The sequence below is a fragment of the Rhinatrema bivittatum genome, chromosome 3, assembly GCF_901001135.1.
Source record: "Rhinatrema bivittatum chromosome 3, aRhiBiv1.1, whole genome shotgun sequence".
NCBI lineage: Eukaryota > Metazoa > Chordata > Amphibia > Gymnophiona > Rhinatrematidae > Rhinatrema > Rhinatrema bivittatum.
The window spans coordinates 122,082,554-122,103,645 of record NC_042617.1 but is presented as its reverse complement, the minus strand read 5'-3'; the positions used below and the strand labels follow the sequence as shown (position 1 = coordinate 122,103,645).

Sequence of the window (21,092 nt, the reverse complement as noted above, 5' to 3'; positions counted from 1 at the left end):
GACTCAGCGGTAGCTCAGCCTCCAGATTTTAAGTGACATATGCCTGCCGGTGGCTTTGGAGATTGACAGTAGGTCCCACCAATCAGAACTCTGACTGCTGCTGGCTGCATGGTTTTCGCAAGGGAACGGCGACACAGAGCGGGCGGGCATTGTTGGTCAATAGGGTTAGGGTGAGGTGGGGGTTTGGCGTTGAACAGTGGTGGGTTGACTGTGCCACCGGGTGATTCTCGGTGCGTGGAGTGACGGCGCCACTGCACATAAACTGTGTTCAGCCTCTTCCCGCTATAGGGTGGTTCTTTTGTAGCTCTATACCGGGGAGGAGCTTGCAGCATGTCCTCCTTCGGCTGAAGTCATGGAGGGCGCCTCTCCAGTGGTGAGGGGGCAGCTGTGTGCGCGCGTGAGGTAAGCGGGCGGCGCTCCGGGCTCTCCCCTGTGGTGGGTTAGTTCAACGAGGTGCGCGCGGGTGTGGCCGTTTCCGCGGTGGGGCCCACTGGTGGCTCTGCGTCTGTCAGGTGGGGGCCGCGACAGGGACCCAGCCGAGCGCAGCCACTTCTCCCTGCACAGATTTATATTGGCACTGAGGGCTTCCTCCTGTCAGCACCTTCCTAGACTGCAGCCCCCCCTCCCCCTCAAAAACAAAAACCTGCTTCACTTTCATCAAGAAGACAGAACGGCCTGGTACATCACAAATCCAACAATTTATATAACACTTCTATGGTTGAAGCCTGTGACTTTCAAATACTGCAAATTTCACGGGGGGACAGGGACGGGGGGGGGGGGGGGGGGGAGACTTGTAATTCTTTATAGTGTTGATTCTCTTCCAAGGAAAGAGAATAATTCCTTAGATCATGGATTTCCTTTTTTTGTGTTTTGGAAGAATGAAAAAGAGCTGAATCGCTATTGACATCCTTTTTCCTGTCTGATTTCTCGCCACTTGACTTACATGCTTTGGGGCAAGTCACTCTCTTGCTCTCTCCCCGATCACTTTTCTGCCCTGCCCTTTTTTCTCTGGCTAAGGCCACCTTATAATGTTTTCTGAAGGGGACAGTATCTTTTGGTTATTAAGATCATTGGTGACCATGTACTCCTCTTTTTTTTTTTTTTTTTTTAATATCGGCGAGTTTTTGCTTTAATCCCTGGGTTTACATTCCAAATATTTTATTGTTGTTGGCTTCTGGGTGTATTTTTTGTTGTGGGTTGCTTTTTAAATATCAGGGCTTCTCCTTAAAACCTTTTATTGGTTATTCTCCATGCATTGTCTTGTAAAACATTTAATGGTAGTCTTCTTCTTTGTTTTTTTTGTCTTACCTGTTCAGTCCTACCAATTCCACGTCATTTAGCCCAAAGGAATGACTACATGAAGCAACTTCCTTTTGCATAGCCATGCAAGCTACCGTCCAGTCTTCCAAGCATCTACCCAGGGATTTATCATTTTCTCTGTTGCACGGAGAGCAGACAGGCATCCATGCACGTTGTTCCAGTTCAAAGTTAAGCTCGCCTGCGTAAATAATTTGTGCTGGAAATCTCAGACTTGCACTCTTGCTGTGTCAAAGCCGCTCAGTTCCTGGAATCATGGCTTCAGTGTGGAAGAGGCTGCAGCGTGTAGGAAAACATGCATCTAAGTTCCAGTTTGTGGCATCCTATCAAGAGCTGATGGTGGAGTGCACCAAGAAATGGTGAGTGCTGGCTAGCTTCGTGCAGTCAGAATCTAAGATGTACTTTTTTTTTTTTTTACTGGGGATGGCTGGAGCTCTGCCATGGCCTCTGCAGCTGAGGTACTGATTTATTCCCTTGTTGAACTGCAGTGTGAAAGCGTCTGGGAGCACCTGGGCGGGGTACAGAGATCAGATCTCTAGCAATTTGCCTTGTAGTATGTAGCATTACCCAGCTACAATTTTCCTCCCTGCTTGGGCATCTTATTATTGAACTCAAGTTCGTTTGCACAGTGTTGGCTGTTGAGTAGATCTGATCTTTGTCCCATGTCTTCTTTTTTTTTTTTTTTTCCGTTCCCAAACTAAAAGGTTTTATGTTAGATTAGCATGAATTTGGTCAAATTAATCAGTTGATTATGCTGTCAGTAATATTTGTGTTACTCCCTTAGTTATCCTTGGATGGATGTGGTATTTTCTTATAACTAGATGATTAAAGGAAGTCTCTTGTTTTCATCCTTTGAAAGGGAAGGTCAAGCCGTTGGCTATAAAGTTGGGGGCTGGTTCTGGCAAGTGTGTCATGTTTTAATTGGCTATTGATATGAATATATTTGATTTGTTGAGACTGCAGGAAACAACTACTTTCATAAGAATTTTAACATAATGTAAAGATGTTTTCAAAGAACTGTTGGTATGGAAACAAAAGAAAAATTAGTAAGATCATAAGAACACAGATTTCCCTAGTTAAAATATCCTATAACCAACTCCCAGAATTTTTGCATGTATTGAAAAAGTGTTTACCTGAAATGGCTAGATTGAACATTTTGGGTTTGTGCATTGAATAAAGTCCCAGAATGCAACCACATAGGCACTGAATAAATGGGCCCATTTGTACCTTTGGGCCTGCTGCACAATTCTGCAATAGATCAAACTATTGATTTGGTTGAGGAGCTATTTTCATTCTACTATTATAAAAATACTCACATTTTAGTTCAGCATCCATCTGTTTAAATTTCATTAATAAGGTTTAATATTAGTGCAGATTTTCTGAAGGTAAAGTACTATTTTATAACTAACAGGAGTTTTGTTGGTGGATTTTGACTGCATCTAATCTTGTATATATCAATGACATGTGCTTTTGGACTATTTGATTAGCAAACATTAGAAATCCTGTTTCATCCAAAATACTTTCTATCAGAATCACCTTCCTTTAACTTCCTGGTGGTCCTGGGAACCTTTCTTCTTGTCTTTGAAAAGATTTTTTTTTTTTTAGTTTCCTAAAATAAATGAGGAATCCTTATGTCTGAGCAGCCTGTTGTGATATGCTTTCTAACCCTAAACTTTTTGTGGTCACAAGAGCATATGGTGTGTTTCCTTTATGTAATACACAATATTTTAATTTCCTTGGTTACCATAAAGCTAGAGCTTTGGTGTTTACTTAGTTCTTCAGAAGCTTTTTTGTTGTAGAATCTTAGATCTTTTATCCATTTAATGACATGTATGGATGGAAGTCTAAAGGACTTGTGCTTGGGCAGGGGGGAGAATTCCCCCAATAATATCTTTTGTTTTAAATACACATTTTTCTCTTTTATACATAACCTCTCCTTTACCATCCCCCTTCCTAAATGGGCATATCCAGGCAACACATTTGCCCTCATCATTTGAGGGAGGAGAGAGTTCTTATGATACTTATTCTCATCTCTGTTCCTTCGGTTGACAGCTATCTTTGCTTCCTCCCTTCCACCCTAGGATTATACATGTTGCCTTTGTGGCTCTATTGACTCTACCAGTGCCATTGGACAGATAACTAGAATTTAAATCTCCCATGCTGGAGAGTACAGCACTGTGCCTTGAACCAGAGGGTTGCTCCTCCCACTCTTCTCAACCCCAGAAATATATTTCACCAAAATTAATTACACATGCTTTCTAGAAAGCAAATTTTAAGTTTAGATATCTACTTCTTGCTCACACTGTTTTACTGTCTCATCACTTTGACTTGCTTCTCCTTTCTCTGCCCATCACTCTCTCTTACCATCCTCATACTCTGTATCGTATCCACTGCTTTGCCTGAAGCCATATAAAACCCATGTGGCCTATAACACGGATTTTTTAAATAGAAAAAAGCAGAAATTGGAATTCCTTAGATTCTGTAATAAGTACTTCTCCAGAAGTCTCAGGTTTCTGTAGAATGCATGAGGTCATGAAGGTCTGTACATTTCTTCACATAGCAGTGTCATAATTATTGGGGAAGGTGGATAAATATTAAAAAGCTGCTGTTCACTGCTGAACCAGAGGCTTCATGGGGGCCAAATACTAGTCTTTTAGGCCAGTGTTTCTCAACTTTTTTGATGCCAACTACTAGCTGGCCAATCTCCTAAACTGACATGGACTGGCTGGTAGAGACGGGAAAGACACCTGAAGAGTTGGGGAGGAGGAGTCCCCTCCGGTGACTGAAGAGCATGGGGATCCTCTCTGTGAGTGGGAGGAGTACATATCACCCTCCTTCAGGAGTCTCCCCAGCCTCAACCTAGCCACCTCTTAAAGTTTTTTATTTGTAAGAATTATAACAAAGAAGCTGTGCTTCTTGCACCCAGAGAAGGGGAGGGAAAAAAATTCAGATCTCCTCATCCCAGATAATGATGTAGCCAGGGCTAAAAATACTTATGGTGGCAGTGGGAGTAGATGATAAGGGACCTGGTGCTAGTAGCAGCCTTTGTGGCTGCATCTTGTATATTTTCTTTTTGTTGGTTTACCGAACTGAATTGAGGGCATAGGGCTCTGTTGAGCTCAGTATTTGTGTTTAATTTGCTGGCCCAATCAGCTGTTTATTGCCAGTAGTAGTGAAGAGCCTGGAGAGTGCTGGTAATCTGTCCCCCCGCACCTGAAAGCAGAGCAGTGTGCAGCACTGTAGGACCCAGGATGAAACCACTATCGGTGTATTTTGACCTGGAGGTTAGGAAAGTAGAGAATGTCCCACTTGTGGCTGCAGGTGACTGGATGAGAGCTGGCATCTGTGCAGCTGCAGAGGGTGACTGCAATGTAGGTCTGTTTCTTCCTGCAGAAACTGCCATTCTGCAGACTGGTAGAAATGTGGACCTGTAGTGGTCCTGACAGACTAGTGGTTTAGAAGCAGTTTTTAGGCAATAAGAAGGCATTTGAAGCCTGCCTCACTCTGAGTGATTATTGGCCTATTTACACTATGCCTGAGCCCAATTATCTGTTTTTGGATGTAGCAAATTGCTTGTGTAATGATCTCTTGCAGGAAAACAGCCCTGTATATATACAAACTGTGACATTGGTGTGAACTAAGAGCAAGAAGCCAGAAATGCCTGCTCATGCTGCTTCATTTGTATGTTCAAACCTAGAGCTCATAGATCGATGCAATAAAGTGTGCATAAAAATGTGTATCCAAACTGGGTGCCTGGTTTTTTGGTTTTTTTTTTTTACCACGTACCTCTCTTGGGCGCCTGATGTAATAGGCAAATGAGCTGCCGCACTAGGAAAAAATTGTGCATTCCTGGCGAGTCCATGGCATCAGGTGCCCAGAAGACATGGGTGTATGGGTTAGGAAAATGGGTGCTTGTAAATTGTGTGTCCATTTTCCTAACCTGACCGCCATCAAAGACTCCCCCCCCCCCCCCCCATATGTTGCTGCTTTCTGTGGTTCCTCCTACTTAGTATCGTGATGATATTAAGTCGGAGGAACCACAGAAAGCAGTATTTTCTGCTTTTCTGTTCAGGGCTTGGGGCACTTCAAAACATAACTCCAGCTTCGTGGCAGGCGTTACTTTTTGAGGGTTAAAATGTGCATGTCGGGTGCATGGAGATTTTCTTACATCAGGGTACTAGCTAATAGCCGCCTCAACATAATGCTAATCATATGTAAATGCTATTGGCTACACGCTGGTTTGGACGCACATTTTGGTTGCGCTGATCCCATTTTTGTATCTGGTTATGGATGCGCGACCAAAATGCGCGTCCAACTGTGAGTTAACCTGTGCGTTAGCTTGAGTGCACAGTATTGCATCAACCTGACAGATTTAAATAACAAAAACCTGAACAAGCAAGCATTACAGGGCAAAAATTGACATCTGTGAATTTGAAAGGGAGAAAGCAGCTTGTGCTGCAATCTTTACAAGCAAATGTATAAAATTCATCTCTCCCATCGGTATCATTGATGAATAGTTAGTTGTCTTGGCCATAAAAGGGTAGCCTGCTTCTCAGATGACTAAACATACTTTTTATATTATTCAGAGGAAACCCCACTCCACGTTTCCACTTTGCATGAAAGGTCAGATATGTTTAAATCAGGGCATAGCAGCATTTGAGAGGTAGGGACATGGTGAAAAGGTGCCCCATCTGCTTCTACATGCCATATCACGAGGCACCTTTCACAGTGAAGCTTCGGAAGAGGATGTAGAAACATAGAAATGACAGCAGAAAAGGACCAACGGTCCAGCCAGTCTGCTCAGCAAGCTTATGGTGGTTCTGCTGCGCCATACAAGTCACCCTCATAACTTATCAGTTTCCCAGACCATCAGAGTCAGTCAAAGTTGGTTGCTGTTTGAGTCCAAATTCTCTGTTACCTCTTGCCATGAAGCAGAGAGCAATGTTGGAGTTGTAGGAGGAGTTACAGGCATATTGGGTAAGGGTAGTAACCACCGCATCAGCAAGTTACCCCATGCTTATTTGCTTCTCCAGGCCGCAAAATTCAATGTCCTTGTTGGTTGCTGTCTGAATCCAATTCCCCCTTTTCCCCTGCTGTTGAAGCAGAGAGCAATGATGGAGTTGCATCAACAGTATGAAGGCTTATTGGTAAAGGGTAGTAACTGCCACACCAGTAAGCAAGTTACCCCCTTGCACTCATTTCTTCATTTCCATCCTCTAGCCTTTAGGGATTGTTCATTATCGGAGCGCTGCCATACTCCGGGATTTCAAAGGATGGGGCAGAAGGCCTGCCCTTCTTTAAAAACTCACAACTTCTTATCTTAATGAATAATATTTATTAGTAAAATGCAAGGAATGAATATATAATTAATTTGTCTTAGAAGCATAGTGCATCTAACAGCAAAGTACCTAACCTGTTCTGCTTTCTCTTTTCTCCTCCTTCTCCCCTCTTCAAGTTACACATTACATTCTTATATACACATTTTGCTAACAGTGTACGTGTTTTGTTTTGGGATGACTTCCTTATATGGACTAAACCTTTTACCTAAACTAATGATATAAAAGTACCGTTATCTTGGTACGCTAGGCCTTGAGCTGGCTCCACACAAACTGCTTGCGTCTCTCATGCAAAGCCTGTTAAAAACAAATACACATTCCTTCTCTTGTGCAAAACTGTTCCACTAATTTCATTATTTAGTTATTTAATCCAGGTTATCTTCATTCCCCTCTTGAAGAATTAGCGCTACTAATTCTTCATCCCGAATGGCCCGTACCTGGCTGTCTTAGGCTGCCCATCCTAGTGGTGGGCTCACCAGATCTTACCCGTCTTTGCCTTAGCATACTATTTTTACCACCGCGTGTGCATAGGGGACTCAACATATTGGGTTTGCACAATGGTATTCTGAGAGATAATGAAAGGCATCCTTGGTTGGAGTTACAGGCATGAGCAAAGGCATGAGACACACATTAAAAAAAAAAAAATCAAGGCCTAGAGAACCAGGAAAAGAGAGTGTTCCATCTGCACTGTTAATCTTCCCTCAAAATACTCTGAACTGTTTAAAATAGTGCATAAGCCATTCTATGCTGCAAGCATATAATCTAAGCCATGTCGGTTATACATAGAAACAATAGTAAGTCAACAGTTTGTTGCAAAGCTTTCACTACATGCACTACTGATTGCAATCCTCTAGTAGCCATTCCTAATTCCAGCAGCTACTGCGGGTTGAGCAAAAGGTAACCATAACTAAGTGCATCTAATAAAGGATAATACTGATTACAATCTTTGAGCAAAGGGGTAATACATTCTCATCTAAGCAAGGGAAACACATCTAGAGCAAAACAAACAAAGAGAAAATCAGGCAAAAAGTAGCAACAGTTGAGTTCATAATGATGGGTGCAGGATGTCCTCTGTGGTAAAGGCATGGAAAAGGCTTGATGGGATGATTTCTGAAAATCAGTGGCTTATTCAGTTCTTTCAGTATGGTGCATTTCTTTGACATCAAAGCATAGCCTCTTAATTCTTTATTAAGTGAGATATGTGTGTTTTATGGATAAAAAAAACCCCCTAATATGAGAGATTCAAATTCAAATTTAATCAATGAGAAGATTTCATCATGGTTATAACTCTATTATTAATCTGTATAATGTTTCCCACTTTATTATTAGATAACAATGAATAGTCAGAACCACAAACAACTTAAGTGTCCAGAGATTTACATAAAAACATATATCCCACAATTGTTGCCTCCTACTCCTCCACTAAAACAGACATCTGTGTTGGACCCTGTGGCCTTTGTTTGACACTAAATCCACACTTCTATTTTTCAGTGTAGATATGAAATGATCCAAATGCAGATCCCTTCTCAATTTCATAAATTATCCTCATCCAAGGATAGGGCAACACCAGTAAAACCTTTTTTAAATCTGATACTCAGGAATGTTCTGAGTCTTATGATGCTTTTTCCTATTGTTCTGGCAATTAGGAATCAACATATCTTCCATTAAACACTTTGTCTCAGCATCCAGGGAGTACATCCATTTCTGAAGATATCATATCCTGCTTAATTCCCTTTTAGTCTGCAAGAGGAAGTAGAACCCAAAAAAGATGTTTTGACTTGCTTAAGTACAGTCAGGCACCCAAACAAGTAGTGGCATACAGATTCCTTGCAAGAACTTCAAGCAAGAGTGTGGCAAACACCTTTGTCTACCCTTCCTGTATCAAGTAAGTTAGCCCTTAAGTATAGAGTACAGCCAGCTCGAGGACGTGGCAGGGTGCAGCTTCCACAGCCATCAGTGGTGGTAGAGTCTGTATGAGGGGGAAAAAAAAGGAAAAAAAATGCTCTACAGCACATGCCACCTGGTAAGGCTGCTGGATGCCATAGCAAAAACAATTTTTTTTTCAGGTTATGCTAAGCTGCAGAATAGCCGCTTTACATGTTACACATGAATTAGCATATGCACCCCTCTTTGCAGAAGCTGCAGACCAACAGACATGATGAACTGGTTCATGCCAGTGATTTAAGAAGTGGGACAGTGTAGTAAGCACCTTAATCAGGTCAGTCTATGATGCCTATGACTCTTCTTCCAAAACTTACACAGTGTCTTGGTGCCAGAAGACTGGCTTGGCTGTGTGCTTTGGGATACTTTTAGGATGTGTATGACAAGCTTGCAGGTTGATAATTTGTTCAGAGAGAAAGTAGAAGAAGCAGAAGATACCATTAATAATTATTGTGCTATCTCTCTCAAATGGCAGAACCTTTAAGTTACCAACTTCCACCATGCAAATGGTTGTTACAAATCAAATAGGGCAAGACCATTTTTAACTTTGGGGTACTCAGCAAATAAATCTTTGTGACGTCCTTCCAACAATGTATCAAAATTCTCCTCCAGGAGAGCAGAAAATGACTGTCTGGCTGCAGTTTCATAGAATCTAGGATTTCTCTTTGCTTTTCCCCCATTCCATGGACATCCAGGACAGTCCAAAACTGAGGGCAGGGGAGGAGTGTGTGTGTGTGTGTGTGTGCAAATGATAGCACCTTTTTGACCTTATCAATTTTGGTTTCCTTGGCTGTAATACCTAGCTGTTCATCAACCAATAAGGCTGAGGGTATTCCTGTTCCTCCTCATGCAGTGCAATGGCAATCTCCTGCATCCCAGCCTTCAGTCTTTATCCCTGACTGCTTGGATGTTGAAATTCAGCTGGTATCATCTATGCAGTTGTCTGTGGAAATAACCAGAAGATCTTATAACTTTTTAAATGAGATTTTTTTTCTGGTGCTCATATTTTCGTCAAGACCCCTTTAAATATAATTTCTCCTCTTAGGTTTAGTAAATACTGAAGTTATTTAATTCAGGTTTAAAAACTAACTTCATCAGAGTTCACCTCAGTGCTGTAGCAGCATATCATAATAATAGCAATGGCACTTGTATTTCCCATCAACCTACAGTTGCCTGTTTCATGAAGAGTCTGTCATCTAATAAATATCCACTTGTTCCTTGGGTTCTAAATGTCGTTCTTGTGTTGTTGCCAATAGCTGAACGGTGGTTTCATAAGTTGTATATCTAAAATTTCTATAATGAAAAGTTTTTTTATTTTTAATAGCAGTTATTTCTGCTTGGAAAGTAAGCAAGTTACAAACTCTAGTCTCTTACCTTCTCTATATGCATATTAACAGCAAAGTAGTTAAAAAAAGAATCTTAAATTTCTACCAAAAGTAGTTTTTCAGGGTCAATATTCATACGGTTTGTTTGGTTAAGTTTGGCACTTAATTTGTCCAACTATGTGTATTCAAAATTCCAGTGCTCCAACTGCCTCTAGATTATCCAGTTAAGTTATCTGGCTAACTCTTGATATTCAGTTATCCAGACAACTTATCTGAAACTGTTTGATTGTGCCGGAGAACAGTTCTAAAGTTAACCAGATAAATTTATCTGGCTATATTCAGCGGAGCACCTAATTAGCAGTACCCAGCTGAATGTCCATGACAATTTATCCTGCTAATTTTAGCCGGCTAAATTGCTTGCTGATCTGCTGGATATGGACAACTCGGTTTCATTTATATCAGTCTATTGTATTACCAGTGTTCTTTCAAAGACTACACACCTGTAAAGGTGAGCAGGCTGTTCATACCTTGAACTGTAGAAGAGCTCTCTTATTCTATTTGGAAAGAACACAATCCCATAGGAAGTCCTTACAGTGTTTGTTTCATTCAACCCAGTTAAACAGGTTTCAGTTACAAAAATGACTGTTTGTTTCTACTTGGATATCTGATTTGCATTGCTTATTGCTAGAATCATTCAAGTCTGCCTTTTCAAAATAAGGTTAAAGCTATGACTGCTTTCTTGGCACATTTGTGCTCTCTGTCCATACAAATTATCTGTAAGACTGCTACTTGGTCTTCTATCCATACTTTCACTGCTCATTACTACTTAGAGAATGCTTTGTGTCAAGAGAGCAGTTTTGGACAAGCAGTTCTTGAAAATTTATCTAATTCCTTCAGTTCTACTCTCCAGCTTTGGACAATAGTTACAGATTGCAAGAATATACTAAAATGTACAAGTAACAAAATATTTAGATGCAGCCTGCAACATGGGCATCCCCATGTGTGTGTGGATGAATTTTTCCTTTTTGTTCACAGAAAGAGAAGTTTCTCACCTGTAACAAGTGTTGTCTATAGGTAGCAAGGTAAATCAGCCACACAATCCTGCTCACCTTTCCTAGAGTTGAAGAAGGCTTGCTTTAAAGACTGAATATCCTTGCTTGGCAGGCGACTGCATGGGGAGGCCCACACACACTTGGATAAACCTCTGTTTTTCTGAGCTCAGGGAGAGCTTTTCCATCTTGGTATTGTCAGATAATGTTACCCACTTGTTTGGCTGATTTTTATCCTGCTGATTTTATTCTGCTGTGTATGGAGAACACCTGTTACAGGTGAGCAACTTAGTTTTATTTTCCATTAAATTAGGGGTTCTTTGAGGGTATTAAAACCAGCGTTGGTGTTTTAATGGCACGGTCATTTTATGAAGGGTACCCTTTTTTTCATTAATTCATATACATAGCTTGTAACATCTCCACAGCCCAGCCCTCCAACAGCCCCAGAATTCAAAATGTACTCCCCTTCTCCAACACACATTTTCATTCTTCCAGCTGTGGCATTCACATTACAAGCACTCACAACCCCTTAGCCCATAACTATTTAGCCACCCCCCTTCCAATGTGGCCTGCAGGGGCCAAAGAGTAAAGCCAGCAACCCCTCTTGATGTGGTCTGTGAGGGCCAAAGGATGGAGCCATTCCCCTCTTTATTTGGCCCTTGGGAAGCTGAAGAATGAGCCTGCTCCCCTATGAAGAAAGACTAAAGAGGTTAGGACTTCTCAGCTTGGAGAAGAGATGGCTGAGGGGGGATATGATAGCGGTGTTTAAAATCATGAGAGGTCTAGAACGGGTTAATGTGAATCAGTTATTTACTCTTTCGGATAATAGAAAGACTAGGGGGCACTCCTTGAAGTTAGCATGTGGCACATTTAAAACTAATCGGAGAAAGTTCTTTTTCACTCAATGCACAATTAAACTCTGGAATTTGTTGCCAGAGGATGTGGTTAGTGCAGTTAGTGTTGCTGTGTTTAAAAAAGGATTGGATAAGTTCTTGGAGGAGAAGTCCATTACCTGCTATTAATTAAGTTGATTTAGAGAATAGCTACTGCTGCTATTAGCAACAGTAGCATGGGATAGACTTAGTTTTGGGTACTTGCCAGGTTCTTGTGGCCTGGATTGGCCACTGTTGGAAACAGGATGCTGGGCTTGATGGACCCTTGGTCTGACTCAGTATGGCATGTTCTTATGTTTTGTAGGACTTTCTCCTCCCTCTGGTCTCTGTGCTCGATGTGCCGATCCGATGTTCGTTCCTGCCTCATGGGGAGCTTAGGTGACATGGGGCAGCCTGGCAGGTTGAGCAACCTTTTGGCTAGGCCCTGCATTCAGGCTTTTCTTGTTCGCCGCATGGTAGGCTGCGGCGGGGTTTCACGCATTTTTTTTCGTGTTCATTAGGCTGTCATCTTCAGTTTCATCAGTTCATGCTAGTGCATCTTGCTGTGCATCCAGTTGTGCGCCTAACTGGATGCCTGATAGATGCCCCCAACTGGACACTCAATCTAGGTATTACATGCACATGCTTATCTGCGCGTTCAATCTGAGTGACCTCGTGGGAGTTCAGTTTTTGGATGCTCCTCGAGGCACATTGTTGAGTCCCTAAATTTTGGATGCCTAGTTTTTTTGCAGCGTGAATACAGCTGGACGCATGTTTCTCAGATGCCTGTTAGAGCATAGCGATAGACTAATGGTGCCTATAGCAAAGAAACCTAAGTGCTTTACCCTCTATACTGCTTGTCATATTTTGGGCATCTCAGCCTGGCATTCCCTTTAACTTGTGTCAGCACTGCTTGGAGGCTCAGGGGGAATTGCCTTAGTCTGATTTTTCTAAATCTGGTTCTTCCCAGCCTGATACAGGACTGGGAAAAGAGTTGCCAGAAGGGATGCCTGACTTTGGATCCCCCTTAACTGGTTCATCAGTGGGGGAAAGTAGTTCATTGGGTAAGGATAGATGCCTCCTGGTTTTGGCATGGATCCCTCTGCCTTTTCTTGGGTAGCGCTTTTTTTTTCAAGGACTGCAGTCTTTTCTTCAGGCACAGTCCTCAGCCCCAGCCATTCTTAACAGGTCAGGGTCACAGGCGGCAAAATTCCGCACGCCTGGTGCTGCAGGTAAGCATCGGAGTACGCCTAGATCTGCTGCTGGTCTTCCTGATAGGGACCCAGATGGCACGGATGATGAAGCTGATCCTTGTTCCACGGAGGATGGGGAAATGCCTCAGGGATTGGAGTCGTATAGAACTATGCTGCAGTTCTTTCAAAGAGATGAACTACTGGCTCTGATTTCCCAAACATTGAAGATACTGGGAGTACCTGGGGCTGAATCCATATCTGAGCCAAAGAAAAATCCCATTTTGATTTCTTTGCGTAAAACCTCATGTTTCTTCTCAATTATAGAGGCCATTCAAGAATTGATTTATCTTGAGTGGGGCGCACCAGAATCTAATTTCAAAGGGGAATGAGTCTTGGAAGGACTGTACCCCCTGGATCCAGCTGCGAGGGAGCAATTGCACTTTCCAAAAATGGATGCGCTAGTGTGTGCCGTTACCAAGTGGATGACTATTCCTGTAGAAGGAGGAGTGACCTTGAAGGATGCAGAAGATAGTAGAATTGAGGCCATCCTTAAGCAGGCCTTTGAAGCAGTGGCAATTAATTTGCAGATGGCTTCTTGTTCCCTGGTAGCTCACTCTTGTTTATGTCTCTCTCAGGAGGTTGATGAATCTGGTGTAAATTCCAAGATAGTGATGGAACCAGCAGCTGCCTTTTTGGTCCATACTTTGGCCAGAAAGTTGGCTTCGGTAATAGTGGCTAGGCATCAGTTATGGCTGAGAAATTGGTTGGATAATACAACCTCCAAGTCTAACCTTACGAAGTTGCCCTTTAAAGGCTTGCTTTTCTTGGGAGTGAGCTGGAGAAAATGGCCAATAAATGGGGTGAGTCCCAGATTCCTCGGTTGCCAGAGGATAAGAAACAGACACTGATTCTTCAGCTTGAGAGGTCCTACTAGGGGATCCAAATGTTTTAGTCCAGAGGGCTCAACTTTTGGATAGGTCTCAGTCCTTTCGTCCAGACAGGGTGCAGGCTCGGGTAGTGGAACCCCCCGAGCCTCCCAATGAAGGTATGCAGACCCACCCCCTGGAACAGGAGATAGGGGGTCGCCTCTCTCTCTCTTTTATCAGAGATGGGTTGTAATCACGTCAGACCAATGGGTTCTGGAGGTGATACAAGATGGCTATGTGCTGGAGTTTTGCAGTGTTCCTCGGGTTATGTTTTTATGGTGTCTCCCTGCAACTCTTCACAGAAGAGACAGGCAGTGGAGTGTACGTTGTCAAGACTCCTCAGTCTGCAGGCTGTGGTTCCAGTGCCCATGTCTAAAGAAAATATGGGCCGATTTATTTTATTTTGTTGTGCCCAAGAAGGAGGGCTCTTTTTCGCCCCATCCTGGATTTCAAGGGGGTCAACTGTCATTTGCTTGTGACTCGTTTTTGCATGGAAACCTTGTGCTCAGTGATAATGGCAGTACAGTCAGGGGAGTTTCTGACATCTCTGGATTTGTCCGAGGCGTACCTGCATATTCCCATCCGGCTAGAGTATCAACGATTTCTGCATTTCATGGTTTTGGGTTGTTGTCATCAGTTTTGAGTGCTAATTGTGGTTTGGCCACTGTGCCTAGAACTTTTTCCAAGGTTATGGTGGTGGTGGCGGCGGCACCAGCAGAGTTGAGAGCCATCACAGTCGCTAGAGCAATGGTTCTCAACCTTTTTTCAGCTGGGACATATCTGACAGATGGTTCTCACATGTGTGACACACTGAACATGTGACCGTCATGGGTCTAAATGTAAATATGCACTCTGTATCCACAGGAACCCCCTCAACCCCCAGCAATGAGTGCAGAGCATGACTAGGGCATTACCCTAGTCAACTCGCCATACAAAAAAGATTATGGTGGTGGTGGTGGCGCCGGCAGAGTTGAGAGAGGATTGGATCCTGATACACCTGTACTTGAATGACTGGCTGATTCAGGCCAAGAGTCTGGAAGAGAGCCTCCAGGTTTCTCCTTGTTGCAGGAGCTAGGTTGGGTGGTGAACCTGGCCAAGAGCAATCTTCAGCCATCACAGTTGCTAGAGCAATGGTTTTCAACCTTTTTTCAGCTGGGACATACCTGGCATATGGTTCTCACATGTGTGACACACTGAACATGTGACCGTCATGGGGCTAAATGTAAATATGCACTCTGTATCCACAGGAACCCCCTCAACCCCCAGCAATGAGTGCAGAGCAGAACTAGGGCATTACCCTGGTCAACTCGCCATACAAAAAATATATTCTGGTTCTGATGACATCTCAGTAAAAGCAAAACAAACTCCCTTTACTACCAGGCACAATAGCCTTCCTTATGAAAAGACAGTAATTTACCACTAATGTATATCCTATTGAGAAAACACAACAAATAAAATTGATACAAAGGCCTACATTCTATTAAAATACCTCACCTCGGTCACATACCCAGAACTGACCTTCACCAAGTACAGAAAAAACACAAATTTATAAATATGGAGACAGAAACTGGAATGGAAAACAAAAAAAGCCACTCTGCATGCAGTGCAAACCTAGAGAAATGGAAAGAGAGATATAGCACCTAACGTAGTCCCAGGATCTGCAATAATGCACACAAACTAACCCGCACAAAGTTACACCTGTATTATGGAACACACTCAAACAGTAACAACCCTATCTATGAAAAGGCAACACAAAAAATATTAAACCAGGCCCTAAACACTAATACACTTCCTATTAGGAAAACAGAATAAGCCAAGCTGCTATAGAGCCCCACACAGAAATAATTGTAAAGCTATACTAAAAATGTTACAAAACAGCTGCTGAACAGAGTATTCTCACAGGACAAGCAGGATGGTTGTCCTCACAAATGGGTGACATCGAGGATGGAGCCCACCACGGAAAACTTCTGTCAAAGTTTAAACAGAACTTTGACTGGCCCCTACTGGGCATGCCCAGCAAGGCACTGACCCTGCAGCCAGCAGGGGTCTCCCTTCAGTCTTCTTTTTTCCGCGCAGCAGTTGCCACGCGGTGAAAGGAGCTCTCTAACCACGTTCCTGACAGGAATTTGGAAATTAATTTCCTAAGAAAATTTGCCCCTCAGGGGTCTCCCTTCGACAAATTTTTTAGTCATCTTTCGGAACCTGGTAAGTTTTTTGCCTTCTTCCATCGACTGCCGTCGATTTTGGCCCTTGAGGCCTGTTGGCACTTACCGATCCCCAGCCTAAATTTTGGCTTCCAGCCATGGCAACGGGGTTCCGCCGTTGTCCGGATTGTACCCGGACTATGTCCATCACAGACCCCCATAGGGTTTGTGTAATGTGTTTGGGTAGTGAGCATGATGTCCTGACTTGCACCAAATGTGCCTTAATGACACCCAAGGGTCGCAAAGCCAGGATGGAGAAGATGGGGCTCCTCTTCCATGCACCCACCCCAACGCCATCGATAGCATCGACGTCATCGGAACCGGCACCGTCGAAGTTGTACCATCATCGCCAACCCTCCGGTGACCGTCCGCCATCGATCGCTTCTCGGCCATCGACTCCCGTTCCTTCCCCGGATGGGCGAGGGGACCGGACAGAAAAGCATCGCCATCGACGGCACAAGTCTCAGCCTGTCGAGGATCCACAGCCATCGACCTCTGTTCAAGCCGAGCCACCGACAAAGAAGCCGCGAACAGACCGGACATCCTCCACGTCTTGTTCGTTGGCATCGAGGAAACCCTCACCCTCCCGGGGTGCGGGGGCCGTGATCCCACCGGTTACGGTGGTACTTCCGGCCCTGCCTCAGCCTCCCTTTCCCGTCGAGCCGGGTATGGTTACCCCTGGTCTCCGGGCAGAACTGGACCGGCTGGTCCAGGAGGCCATCGAGAAAGCGATGAAGAAATTACAACCTCCATCGGCACCGTCTCCGGCACCGGTTCCAGTGCCGCCCCCAGCACCGGCACCGGCTTCGCCACCGAGGAGGGAACCGACCACCGAGCCGTTGATACAAGCGTTAGCACCGCTACTCAGCCGTATGGAGGCGCTCATGATGGCCCTTCCATCGGTGATTCCAGTGCCATCGACAACACCACCGTCTCCGACTGGATTCTCATCGGCAGGAGAAACACCGTTTCGGATTCCCCCTTCCGGGGTGGTTCCATCGGTACCTCCTGGCATATCTCCACCGATATATCCTTCGGCTCCATCGATTCCGCGCCAGACACCGATTCCATCGGCAGCACCGAAGCCATCGATGCCATTTCTGATTCCACCTACGGCACCGATTCCACCTCGGTTTCCATCGGTGCCCTCAGAACCTCAGCCAGGTCCATCAGGGCTACAAGCCCCACATGATCCCTACGATACCTGGGGTGATGATGATGATACGTCTTCTGACACAGATTTGCCGTCGCCGCCATCTCCTACAGAGAGTAGAAAAAGATCTCCTCCTGAGGATCTCTCTTTTATTAATTTTGTAAAAGAGATGTCAGAAGTTGTACCTTTTCAGTTACAATCTGAAGCCGATGATAGACACCAAATGATGGAACTCCTTCAATTTCTGGATGCGCCAAAAATCATCGCTTCCATCCCTATACACCAGGTGTTTTTGGATCTGCTCAAGAAAAACTGGGAATCTCCTTCATCGGTGTCTCCAGTTAATAAGAAAGCTGACTCCACATACCTTGTCCAGTCAGCACCAGGTTTCCAAAAGCCTCAACTGGATCATCGCTCTGTTGTAGTTGAGTCTGCACAGAAGAAGGCCAAGCGTCTTAAGCCGCACTCTTCTACCCCACCTACCAGGGACAACAAATTCCTGGATAGTGTGGGACGAAAAGTGTACCATGGAGCTATGTTGATTTCACGCATAGCTTCATATCAACTCTATATGACTCAATACAACAGAGCTATCCTTAAGCAGATGCAAGACTACGCTGACATGTTGCCGGACCAGTACCAACCGCAACTTCAAGCCCTTCTTCACAAGGGATTTGAGGCAGGGAAGCACGAGATTAGGACTGCCTACGATATATTCGATGCTTCCACGAAGGTTTCAGCCACAGCCATCTCAGCTAGACGTTGGGCTTGGTTAAAGTCATCCAACCTTCGCCCAGAGGTCCAAGATCGTCTTGCTGATTTACCCTGCTTAGGCGACAATTTGTTTGGAGAACAAATTCAACAGATTGTGGCAGAGTTAAAAGACCACCATGAGACGTTGAAACAACTCTCGTCTATCCCACCTGAGGTGATCTCCAAGCAACCGCAAAAGAAGGACTCTAAAAGGTCGTTCTTTCGACCACGCCGCTACTACCCTCCGTCAACTAGGGCTCGTCCTGCACGGTCCTCTAACAGGCCTCAGACTCGTCAGCCGAGAAAGCAAAGGCCTACTGTAGCCCCACCTCCTGGGCCTGCGGCGGGCCTTTGACTTCCCTGTATTGAGCACAAGCCAACTCCCTCTTCCACACATCCCTGTGGGAGGTCGTCTGTACCACTTCTTACACTGTTGGAAACAGATCACCTCAGATCAGTGGGTGCTAGCAATTATCGCACAGGGTTACCACCTCAACTTTATAACACTTCCGCCAGACTCCCCGCCCCTTCAGGCATGGAGTCTAACCAGCCATTTGACTCAATTACAACAAGAAGTATTCCTTCTTCTACAATCAAATGCTATAGAACCCGTCCCTCCTTGTCAACAAGGGAAAGGATTCTATTCCAGGTACTTCCTAATACCAAAGAAATCAGGGGGGCTTCGTCCAATTCTGGACCTTCGGGCCCTCAACAAGTATCTGCAAAAAGAAAGGTTCAAGATGGTAACCCTGGGCGCCTTGCTCCCTCTGTTGCAAAAGGGGGATTGGCTGTGCTCTCTCGACCTCAAGGACGCTTATACCCACATTGCGATAACACAATCTCATCGCAAGTATCTGCGTTTTCTGATAGGCCACGACCATTATCAATACCGGGTACTACCTTTCGGTCTGGCATCTGCTCCACGAGTCTTTACCAAGTGTCTCATAGTAGTAGCAGCATTTCTCAGGAAGGAAGGTGTCCACGTCTACCCCTATCTGGACGATTGGCTCATCAGGGCCTCTACCCCTCAGTTTGCTCAATCCTCCCTAAAATTAACAATTCACACACTCCTTTCCTTAGGGTTTCTTGTCAATTACGAGAAATCCTGCTTGGTCCCATCTCAGACCTTATCCTTCATTGGGGCAGACTTGGACACCTTACAGGCAAAAGCCTACCTTCCAATTCAACGAGTCCACACTCTCATGTCCTTAGCTCGCCAGCTCCAGTCGCAACACACTGCCACGGCTCGCCAGTTCCTCATTCTCCTAGGACACATGGCATCCTCGGTTCAAGTCACTCCCATGACCCGACTAGCCATGAGAGTAACACAATGGACTCTACGACACCAATGGATTCAAGCTTTTCAGCCTCTGTCCTCCATTATCACAGTCACACAGGCGCTACGCCTATCCTTAACCTGGTGGACGACTCAGGTCAACCTCCTTCAGGGCTTACCCTTTCTTCCACCGGATCCGCAAGTAATCCTAACCACCGACGCTTCTCACATCGGTTGGGGAGCCCATGTGGACGACTTCCAAACCCAAGGCTTATGGTCCAAAGAGGAAGCCGAACACCAGATAAATTTCCTGGAACTTCGAGCAATCCGCTATGCGCTCCGAACTTTCAAAGATCATCTATTCCATCAGATAATCTTAATCCAGACGGACAACCAAGTGGCCATGTGGTACATAAACAAGCAGGGAGGCACAGGCTCCTTCCTTCTGTGTCAGGAAGCTGCGCAGATCTGGGCGGAAGCCCTCTCCCACTCCATGTACCTCAGGGCCACTTACCTGCCGGGAGTAGACAATGTATTGGCAGACCAGCTGAGCCGTGTCTTCCAACCACACGAGTGGTCACTCGATCCTCTGGTAGCGACCACTCTGTTTCACAAGTGGGGTTCTCCCCGCATAGACCTCTTTGCGTCCCCTCAGAACCACAAAGTGGACAATTACTGCTCTCTCATTCGGAGCCAGCACTCTCGGCCGAGGGATGCATTCTCCCTCAAGTGGACAACCGGTCTACTCTATGCATTCCCTCCACTTCCTCTTGTGTCAAAGACTCTCGTGAAGCTACGCCAGGACGGAGGAACCATGATCCTGATAGCACCTTACTGGCCACGCCAAGTATGGTTTCCAATACTCCAGGATCTCTCCATCCGCAGGCACATTCCTCTGGGAATGGACCCGCATCTTCTCACTCAAAACGACGGATGCCTCCTCCATCCCAACCTCCAAGCCTTGTCCCTGACGGCATGGATGTTGAAAGGTTAGTCCTTCAACCATTTAACCTTTCAGATTCAGTTTCTCGGGTCCTGATAGCTTCACGAAAGCCTTCCACAAGAAAGTCTTACTCATACAAATGGAAAAGGTACACATCATGGTGCACTTCTCAGTCCCTTGATCCCCTTTCCTGTCCAATCTCTAAGTTCTTGGACTATTTATGGCACCTATCAGAATCCGGTCTAAAGACCTCTTCCATTAGGATGCATGTCAGTGCGGTAGCCGCCTTCCATAAAGGTATAGAGGGCGCTTTCTTAAAGGCTTGCTCCATCTGAAGCCACCCTTACGTCCTCCGGCCCCATCTTGGGACCTTAATCTGGTTCTTGGTCGTCTTATGAAACCTCCTTTCGAACCTCTGCACTCCTGTGACTTGAAGTATCTCACATGGAAAGTATTATTCCTGTTGGCTATTACTTCAGCTCGCAGGGTTAGTGAGTTACAGGCCTTAGTCACCTATCCGCCTTACACTAAACTCCTGCAGGACAGGGCGGTACTCCGCACTCACCCTAAATTTTTACCCAAGGTAGTTTCTGAATTTCATATCAATCAATCCATCATACTACCTATCTTTTTTCCCAGGCCCCATTCCAACTCTGGGGAACAGACTCTGCATACCCTAGACTGTAAACGAGCTCTAGCGTTTTATCTAGACCGTACAGTTGCTCACAGAAAGAGTACTCAATTGTTTGTCTCCTTCCATCCTAACAAGTTAGGACAACCTGTGGGTAAGCAGGCTCTTTCCTC

General features: G+C 44.8%; 1 protein-coding gene across 5 annotated transcripts in view; it reads left to right on the top strand.

Moving 5' to 3' along the window:
• Positions 1–169: 169 nt before the first annotated feature.
• EHBP1 (EH domain binding protein 1) overlaps positions 170–21,092 on the top strand; it is an 807,334-nt gene continuing 786,411 nt past the window's right edge. For all 5 annotated transcript variants that reach the window (XM_029593675.1, XM_029593673.1, XM_029593671.1 and 2 more), the window contains exons 1-2: positions 170–402; positions 1,317–1,676. In XM_029593675.1, the coding sequence (XP_029449535.1) occupies positions 1,573–1,676 (104 nt within the window). In that variant the 5' untranslated portion in view covers positions 170–402; positions 1,317–1,572. The remainder of the gene's footprint in view (positions 403–1,316; positions 1,677–21,092) is intronic.